The sequence below is a fragment of the Berghia stephanieae genome, chromosome 7 (genome assembly GCF_034508935.2).
Source record: "Berghia stephanieae isolate SIO BIC M18660-M18661 chromosome 7, UCSD_Bste_1.3, whole genome shotgun sequence".
NCBI lineage: Eukaryota > Metazoa > Mollusca > Gastropoda > Nudibranchia > Aeolidiidae > Berghia > Berghia stephanieae.
This window is the reverse complement of record NC_088366.1, coordinates 48520354-48530062: the sequence shown is the minus strand read 5'-3', so window position 1 is coordinate 48530062 and position 9709 is coordinate 48520354. Positions and strand designations below refer to the sequence as shown.

Here is a 9709-nt window from a genome sequence, read left to right as displayed (position 1 = left end):
ACTACTACTACTACTACTACTACTACTACTACTACTACTACTACTATTAGTTCGTCTTCTTCATTTTCCACTTCCACTTCATCTTTCTTGAATTGAAATTGTGTTCTATATTTATTCAAATCACTTTATAAATTAATTAGTATCTTTGAAGTTGACGTTTAGAGTCCAGTTGATACATGACCTGCAAACTTACGTACTCTTGAAAAACAACACATTTTAACAATTTTGGCCAGTAAACTCGTCCTTAAATATCGATCGATTAACATTACCCTCATCTTGTTAAAAACTTTCAAACTTGCGACTTCGATAAAATGTAGTTTTTTTTTCCAGAATTCCGCAGATTAGCAGATTAACTTAGGGGGAGAGTGAAACTCACACAGACTATGAATATGAATATTCATTTCACTCAAAGGCAATTCAAGAGGCGATTTAAATATCATTGACATGGTTATTTGCAGGTTGCCATGGTAACAAACTAAAATGTAGGAAGGGGATGTAATGGAATCTTACTTTGAAACGTTTTACTATGAATCCAAGTGCCATGTCGTGGATCAGCTTTAGACGTTGGTTCAGTTTTGTATTGTGGAGCAGTTTTTATATTTACACAAACTGTCGGTTTTGCGTGACCTCCAGAGACGACTTCTATAACGGAAGTCTCCTCAACTGCTCCAATTCTGGAATATCCTCTTCTGATATCTTCAAACTGGGATCTCCAAACGTTTCGACTTTGATTTTAAATGACAACGACATCAAGATTCTTCCAAGCAACGCTTTCTCGCATCTCCCCAGGCTCAAACGATTAGAGTGTGTTTCTTGTCGTTTGATTGTTTTGGAAGCAAACGCTTTGCATGGCCTGGACTGTCTTGAGATTCTTTTTCTTAATAATAATTCTCTAAAGATTGCTGATCGTGCTTTTCCGACTGGATTTTTTCGCAACGTGCCGCGTCTGAGAATGTTGGACATTGGTCATAACATGAATTATGGATATGCATCTAATTATTCAGATTTTACGGATTTGTTTGATTCTTTACCTGACATTTCACACCTGACAATTGACAGTTTCAATAACTTGAGGATCGGTGAGGAATTTTCTAGACTTAAAAGCTTAAGCAGTTTAAAAATTGTTTGCGAAAATCTCAGAACTATAGAAAACACAAGTTTGGAAGGATTTGAAGCTTCAAATGTGAAAATGTTCTCTCTTCTTGGTGCTCCTAACAGTAATTATGTGAGAGATGATTGTGAGAATCTCTTTCAGTTCCTGCCAAATGTTTCTTCTCTTACAATAGTGAACATAAGAGTAGGAAATAAAAAGATGTTGAGAATGATGAAGCCTTTAAAGGACAGAACACTTGATTCTCTTCACCTGGACAATGTTGTGACACCATCCATTTTAGCTGTAAAGAGAGAAGATAGAATTTCTGACAGAATTATCTCTGATAAAGATTATGTCTATCTTAAACAAATATGCGTATCGAATTTTGTTTGGTTAAATAGTAAAGCGATTTCAGCCGAAGTTGGTGCCCTCACAACCCATAGATGGGCACAATGCTTGGAGCGGTTTGCCTTTATCACTGGAGGAATTTTCTTGGAGGTTGATCAAGACTATAGAAGTCATCTTATTCTCTTAAAAAATATAAAGATCTTTGTTTACATGGTGAATGTGAAACAGGATACCTTTGAATTTTGGAATCGCAAAGAACCCATTAAAACGGATGTTTCCGGCAACCGGGGGGTTAATAATAATAACGAGAGCAAACCTGGACTCTTGTCAAATTTTTTTGAAAGTAATGATAATATTAATAATCAAAATTATTCTAGAAATCATACAATCCAGAAACGGGACACCTCTATTCAATGGTTTCATGGCCCAGATTGGGGTAAAAGAAAGAAAGATTGTCAAGATTACGTAAGCAAAAAAAGGGGTGTTCATTTACATCAAAGTCCACAAAACTTGTGTAGACCTTTATATGTACCACCTCAGTTGGTAGACCTTGTTTTAGACGAAGTTAATAGCCTTAACGTTAACTATGACAATCATTGTGGAAAGAATGTCCTGCGCACTTTTGCCTTAAGAAACAGTTTCTATGGTTCTAAATTAAGAGGACGATATCTCGGATTGAATCTTTTGGAGAAAATTGATTTTACCGGTTCGCCGATAAGTGGAGATCCAACGTTCTTCAAATGGTTTCCTAGTCTTAAAATACTTGTCATGAGAAGAACGAACAGAAATTCATCTTTTCTTGCAAAAGTTGCAGACAGCATAGCTCAGCTTGAATATTTTGACATAGCAGAAAACGATTTACGATTGCTACCCAAGGGCATGTTTCGGTATACCAAAAATTTGAAGTTCCTCTGTGTTGCATCCAACCGTTTCATGAGCATCCCTTTAGACTTGAGACTCACGCCAAACTTGGAGATTTTAGATCTGATAGAAAACTATTTTGCTTTAACCCCCCAAGACAGGCAATCTCTCGACAATCATTATTACTCTAATCACGTGACAAACTTTACACTCAAACTTGCTCACAACCAGTTTTCCTGCGCATGCTCAGCTATTCATTTTCTAAAATGGCTGCACCAAAGTAGAATGCATTTCGACAATGACAAAGACTACATTTGTATGACTGAGGAAGGGACTTTGTCCAAAACGTCAAATTATTCTGACGTTCTTTCATTTTGGAGGAAATGCTCCGGTGAAACATATTTCCTGACTTCTTTGATATTACCATCCGCCCTCCTTTCTCTGTATCTCGCTGCTTTCCTGGTCATTAGGTACAAGACTAAAATTTTAAGCAGTGTGTTTCAAATTGTGATCCCTGGGTTTAAACTTAAAACCAGATACGATTTTACTTATGACGTGGTCATTGGCTACGCCTCGCAGGACTGGCATTTCATCAGGATGGTTCTCTTGCCATATTTGGAAAATCAGTGGGGTCTGCGCGTGTTTGTCCACCAGCGAGACATGTTACAAGATCAGTTGATGATGTCAGGTGCTGTTCGGGACAGCTGGAGGACGTTGCTTGTCATAACAGAAGACTTTTTAGATCGATGGGATATGGCTCACAACGTTATGAAGGTTTGTGTTGTGTGTACATGATAAGAAATTACGCCCTTCCACCATGGCACCAGTGGGCAGGGGGGGTACTTACTGTGTCTTCTATCTCCCTATATCTGAGTGGTGTTCCTGACCTCCCATAGTGGGCAGGGAGGTACTTACTGTGTCTTCTATCCCTCTATATCTGTTTTCCAACTTGCTTTCTGTCTCTCCCATAGTGGGCAGGGAGGTACTTACTGTGTCTTCTATCCCCCTACATCTGTTTTCCAACATGCTTTCTGTCTTTGTCTTGGAATGAGATTACTTGATTTTGTTCTGGCTCTGGCCTGATACCGTGGCTGAGAGGGAAACAGTCAAATGTATAGTTAGTTTTGGGAGATGATATTTTTGTCCTTGTAAATCATCTCTCTGTTATGCACTGTATTATGTTTTGTTTACATGCTATGTATGATTTGTAAACATTTGGGTGTGTTCCTAGGATGAGACATTTAGGTGATCTCCAACTAAGTACATTGATAGTGTGCTCCTGGAATCTACGCCTGTTTCATATTTGAACCGATTCCCCTTTGTCTTCCCTTTTCTTGGGTACTTTAATTGTAATTCTAGAACTTTTTACTCTCCCATTTTCTTCCTTTTTATTGGTTCTGATATGACCTTAATGTGTTGCAAGTACCGTAAAACCCTTAAAACCTAACCTAACTAAAGCACCATTAGATACCGTCGCCTAGGCATTCCACGAACGAAATTAGATATTCCATCAAACAAGATGTCTGATGTCAATGTCAACAGGAATCAGCGATCTTGTCCAAACTGAGCAAATTGGGTTTTAATATTCTTGCCCAAGGAAAAAAAAACGAAAATACCCGAAAATGGGCTCGACCCGGGACCTTCAGTGTTACAGTGCATTGCTTTAACCACTCGGCCACTTCGCTCCCCCCCCCCTCCACCCCCACCCCCTCCCCCGGGTGGCTGACTGATAATGTGTTTTCATAAAATACGATTGAAATGATAATAAGAGGATAACAAATATATAATAATAATAATAATAATAATAATAATAATAATAATAATAATAATAATAATAATAATGACCAGATACTCATTTTACACCTGAGTACGGAGAGAAAAAGTGAGTAAAAAGCCTATTCCAAGGACTCAACTTGGGGGGGTTCGAAACCTGAACCTTCTATTCCGAAGGCGAGTGTCATTATCCGAAGATCACAAAGCCGCTTATTGAGTGAATGCATTATCTACCAGATTCACTCCCTTGATTGGTGGACAATTATTCTTTTTTTTTTTAATTGAGCTTTTATATAGCACAGAATCCACTAAACGTACAACTCAATGCGGTTTACAAGGGGTCCTTGGCTAACAGCAACACTTAACACGTAGGACGTGACATTCATGATGCCTGTTAGATTACAATATTTTTCGAAGAGAGACAACGCTGTTAACGGACAGTTACTCATTTTACACCTGTGTACGGAGAGAAAATGTGAGTAAAGAGCCTTTTCCAATGACTCAACTATGCGCCGAGAGAGGCTCGAACCCAGGACCTTACCGATCCGAAAGCGATTGTCATACCATTAAACAACATAGCCGCACAATGAACAAGGAATAACCACCAAATACCTTCCCTTCCCGGGATTGGTGTCTCTCAGAGGAGCAGATAGTCTGATCTTGGCTAAAAAACTCACAACATTTCCATCCGGAAGTATAACGGACCAACACACAAAACTTTGTGTAACCATGAACTTTTATAGTCTGGATAATACAGTTAAGTGAGAATTACTCATAAACGTGGATGGCAAAAAAACAGTAACAAAGACCTGAGTGAGGTCAACTTCATTCTATCTATAGATAGTTCGAAGTTGACGTCACTCAGGTCTTTGTTAGCCAAGCGCATACTATCTATAGCCTGACACTTACCAAAAAATGACATCATAAGACAAGTCTTTGGCCCCAAAAGAAAATAAATCGTGAGTTATATTCAATAGTTCAACCAATGGGACCACTTGTTTCCTTGATCGCTACTAACGACAACTCACTAGACGGTGCATACATCTAAAAAAAAATGACGTCAAACTATAAGTCCTAGTGGGTTCTAGCGTAGCCATCGTTATGTTATAGCCTGATACTGAAACCCAAAAGGACTGGCAGTTTGACGTCATTATTTGTTTTTTTTGCACCGCTTAGTGAGTTGTCGTTAGGAGAGCTCATGGAAACAAGTTATTTCATTGGCTGAACTATTGATATACAATTCACGATTTGTTTTCTTTTGTGGCAAAAGACTGGCATTTTGACGTCATTTTTTGATCAGTCTCAGGCTATAAGTGAGTGATGGTTACGGCCATGTGAGCTGAGTGACGTCAATTTCATTTTTTTATTGATGTCTATCACTAATTACTTACTTTTCTAATTTCCTGACAGGTGGCCACGTTCGTTGTCAACCCGACCAACCCAGAGAGCGTGATAGTGATTGTAGAGACTAGGGTTCAAACCCGTATACCTGACTACGTCCTACAAGTGGTGGATGAAGACAACATCGTGGTCCTACCAAAATTGCCGACTGCCGTCCTGGATTATCAGACCAAAGAAACTCTGAAGACGAGGATTTTCTTGAAGGAATGAACTTGACGTCATTCGGCTCTTTGTTATTGTTCATTTTGTTTAGACCGTCGATTGATTTGTGTGATTAGTGCTCACTGTCGTGTACTTATTAGCAGGTATGATAACCGAACACAAATATGGGGCCTGGTTTTAACATTGTTCGGGAGGGAGGTGGGGGGGGGGAACCTGATCGCTCAGTTTGTAGAGCACTCACCACACGCAATATGACCCGAGATCGATCCCGGGTACAGTCGAGATTTTTTTTTATTTCTGACCACCCAGCACAGATTGGGTAGCTGGGTCTGTAAGATATGGCGGAAAGTACTTTGCGATGAAGTAACGTTCTGTCCAAAGGGTAGTAATCAATTGCTATTGTCGGTTTCACGCTATAGAAAAAGGGATAAACTCCGGCTCTATGAGCCTAATGGCTCTGAAGGACTACTTTTTTTTTAAAACGTTGTTATAATGGACATTATTTTTCCTTGATTTGAGAGTGTTTCCAATACAACAATGAGCCCCACACGAATTTGGGTTATCAGACCTGTATATATAAGTACACGTTGGCACCTGTTCATTTTGTTTTGATTGGGTGATTAGTTCTCACTGTCGTGTACTTATTTGCAGGTATGATAACCGAACACAATTATGCGGCCTAGTTTTAACATTGTTAGGGAGCAGGGAGGGGGGGGGGGGGACCTGACCGCGCAGTCGGTAGAGCACTCGATTCTTACCCAAAGGGACCCGAGATCGATCCTGGGTGCAGTCGAGATTATTTTATGAGCACACAGCACAGATTGGGTAGTTGGGTCTGTAAAATCTGGCAGAAAGTACTTTTGAGATGAACTACCGTTCTGTCCTGTCCAAAGGGTAGCACGCAATTGCTATTGTCCGTTCCACGCTATTGAAGCCGGGATAAACCCCGGCTCCATGAGTTTGGGTTATCAGAACTGTATATAAGAACACGTTGGTTTGAGAGTATTTCCAATACAATAATGAGCCCTCAACAACTTGGGTTATCAGACCTGTAGATAACTACACGTTGGTTTGAGAGTATTTCCATTACAACAATGAGCCCCATAACAACTTGGGTAATCAGACCTGTATACAAGTACACGTTGGTTCCTGCCAGGAGGCTTGTCAACCCGACCAACCCAGAGAGCGTGATAGTGATTGTAGAGACCAGGGTTCAAACCCGTATACCTGACTACGTCCTACAAGTGGTGGATGAAGACAACATCGTGGTCCAAAATTGCCGACTGCCGTCCTGGATTATCAGACCAAAGAAACTCTGAAGACGAGGATTTTCTTGAAGGAATGAACTTGACGTCATTCGACTCTTTGTTATTGTTCATTTTGTTTTGATTAGGTGATTAGTTCTCACTGTCGTGTACTTATTTGCAGGTATGATAACCGAACACAATTATGCGGCCTAGTTTTAACATTGTTGGGAGGGGTGGGGGAGGGGAACCTGATCGCGCAGTCGGTATAGCACTCGCTTCACACACAATATGACCCGAGATCGATCCTGGGTGCAGTCGAGATTTTATTTATGACGACTCAGCACAGATTGGGTGGCTGGATCTGTACAAAAAAACCCCCAAAAACATCAACAACAAAAAAAAAAAAAAAACAAAAAAAAAAAAACAAAAAAAACAACAAAAAATAAATGTCAAAAACAAAATTTATATATTATGAATAAAGGGAGGTAATCATAAAAATCATCTCTAGATTGTATATCACCAGTTTCTTCCCTTGGCAATACTTGCCACGGTAACATATTAAATAATCTCTTACTTGGCATGGCAAACTTTCATTTTATGTATTGTGCAATTGACGTGTACTTGTTTGCAGAGCTGATGACCAAGAATTGTTATTAGTTCATTGTTGTAATAGAATTACCGTCAAACATCCGCGAAATGTTTTCCATCAAATTACCATAATAATTGTTTTCGGATATTTGTGCACGTTAGCTACAAGAGAAAAGAGAACAGTTCTGACAGCGAGTGGTATTTTGTTTTATTTTCCTGTTACAAGTATAGGCTAAATGGAGCTAGAATCGTTCATAAATTCCATATCATGTGACCATCTCGAAGCAATACGATATACCTATAATGTTGTGTTCTGTGTATGAAGGATTAGACATTTGTAAAGGGAAGCAACTCAGATCAAAGTTTTGTTTATTTAAAAATTCTTATGTTTTTCGTTGTGAAAGGTTAATTCTACTACTAAAAAATAATGAATAGATGTATATAATAGATTTTTTATTATTTTAACCATAATAATGTTTGTTAATACATAATATACCTAAAAATTTATTTATAATTTAAACGATTGAAATATTGTAACTTGTAAATATATTAACATTTAATGTAAATAAATTTATATTAAACTTTTATTTCTTCAATGTTTACAAAATATATTCAAGTTGGCTTTTCTTAGCCAAAACTAAAAACTATAACGCTTTTTTTAGCGTGGATTTGAAATCCACTTCACAAAATTAAAAATGACAAGAGACAAGTATAACTCAGTACTAACAAGATATGAAGTGAATAGAAAAGTGCCAGAAGACAATAGAGAATAAAAAATTTTCGCGGCGGTGGTGGGGTTTGAACCTGCGACCTTATTGGTACGACAACTCCGCCTGGCAGGTGAGAGCGTGGCTCTACCGTGTGAGCTATCCACGAACACAAAAATATTCGTTTCAAACTCAAAGTCATTACTAGATCCCTCTCTCACCCACTTCTTGAGACCGCCGATTCGTTCGTACACCACCATCGCGAATAATTTTGACCAGCAGTTAAGCTTAATAGCCAATATTCTCAACACAAACATATAACATAGAAACGATTGAGACATTGAGTATGCTCCGGTGTATGGGGTGAATTTTTTAATTCAGAAAAGTGAGTGGAGCAGGCACTTATGTTGGTAACAACAAGATATGAAGTGAATAGAAAAGTGCCAGAAGACAATAGAGAATAAAAAATTTTCGCGGCGGTGGTGGGGTTTGAACCTGCGACCTTATTGGTACGACAACTCCGCCTGGCAGGTGAGAGCGTGGCTCTACCGTGTGAGCTATCCACGAACACAAAAATATTCGTTTCAAACTCAAAGTCATTACTAGATCCCTCTCTCACCCACTTCTTGAGACCGCCGATTCGTTCGTACACCACCATCGCGAATAATTTTGACCAGCAGTTAAGCTTAATAGCCAATATTCTCAACACAAACATATAACATAGAAACGATTGAGACATTGAGTATGCTCCGGTGTATGGGGTGAATTTTTTAATTCAGAAAAGTGAGTGGAGCAGGCACTTATGTTGGTAACAACAAGATATGAAGTGAATAGAAAAGTGCCAGAAGACAATAGAGAATAAAAAATTTTCGCGGCGGTGGTGGGGTTTGAACCTGCGACCTTATTGGTACGACAACTCCGCCTGGCAGGTGAGAGCGTGGCTCTACCTTGTGAGCTATCCACGAACACAAAAATATTCGTTTCAAACTCAAAGTCATTACTAGATCCCTCTCTCACCCACTTCTTGAGACCGCCGATTCGTTCGTACACCACCATCGCGAATAATTTTGACCAGCAGTTAAGCTTAATAGCCAATATTCTCAACACAAACATATAACATAGAAACGATTGAGACATTGAGTATGCTCCGGTGTATGGGGTGAATTTTTTAATTCAGAAAAGTGAGTGGAGCAGGCACTTATGTTGGTAACAACAAGATATGAAGTGAATAGAAAAGTGCCAGAAGACAATAGAGAATAAAAATTTTTTCGCGGCGGTGGTGGGGTTTGAACCTGCGACCTTATTGGTACGACAACTCCGCCTGGCAGGTGAGAGCGTGGCTCACCGTGTGAGCTATCCACGAACACAAAAATATTCGTTTCAAACTCAAAGTCATTACTAGATCCCTCTCTCACCCACTTCTTGAGACCGCCGATTCGTTCGTACACCACCATCGCGAATAATTTTGACCAGCAGTTAAGCTTAATAGCCAATATTCTCAACACAAACATATAACATAGAAACGATTG

General features: G+C 39.2%; 1 protein-coding gene across 1 annotated transcript; it reads left to right on the top strand.

Annotated features, from left to right (window-relative positions):
* The first annotated feature begins 526 nt into the window (after positions 1-526).
* On the top strand, positions 527-5686 carry LOC144976564 (uncharacterized). The gene is made up of 2 exons (XM_078920857.1): positions 527-3076; positions 5486-5686. The coding sequence occupies exons 1-2, from the start codon at positions 527-529 to the stop codon at positions 5684-5686; spliced, it is 2751 nt and encodes a 916-aa protein (XP_078776983.1).
* Positions 5687-9709: the final 4023 nt, after the last annotated feature.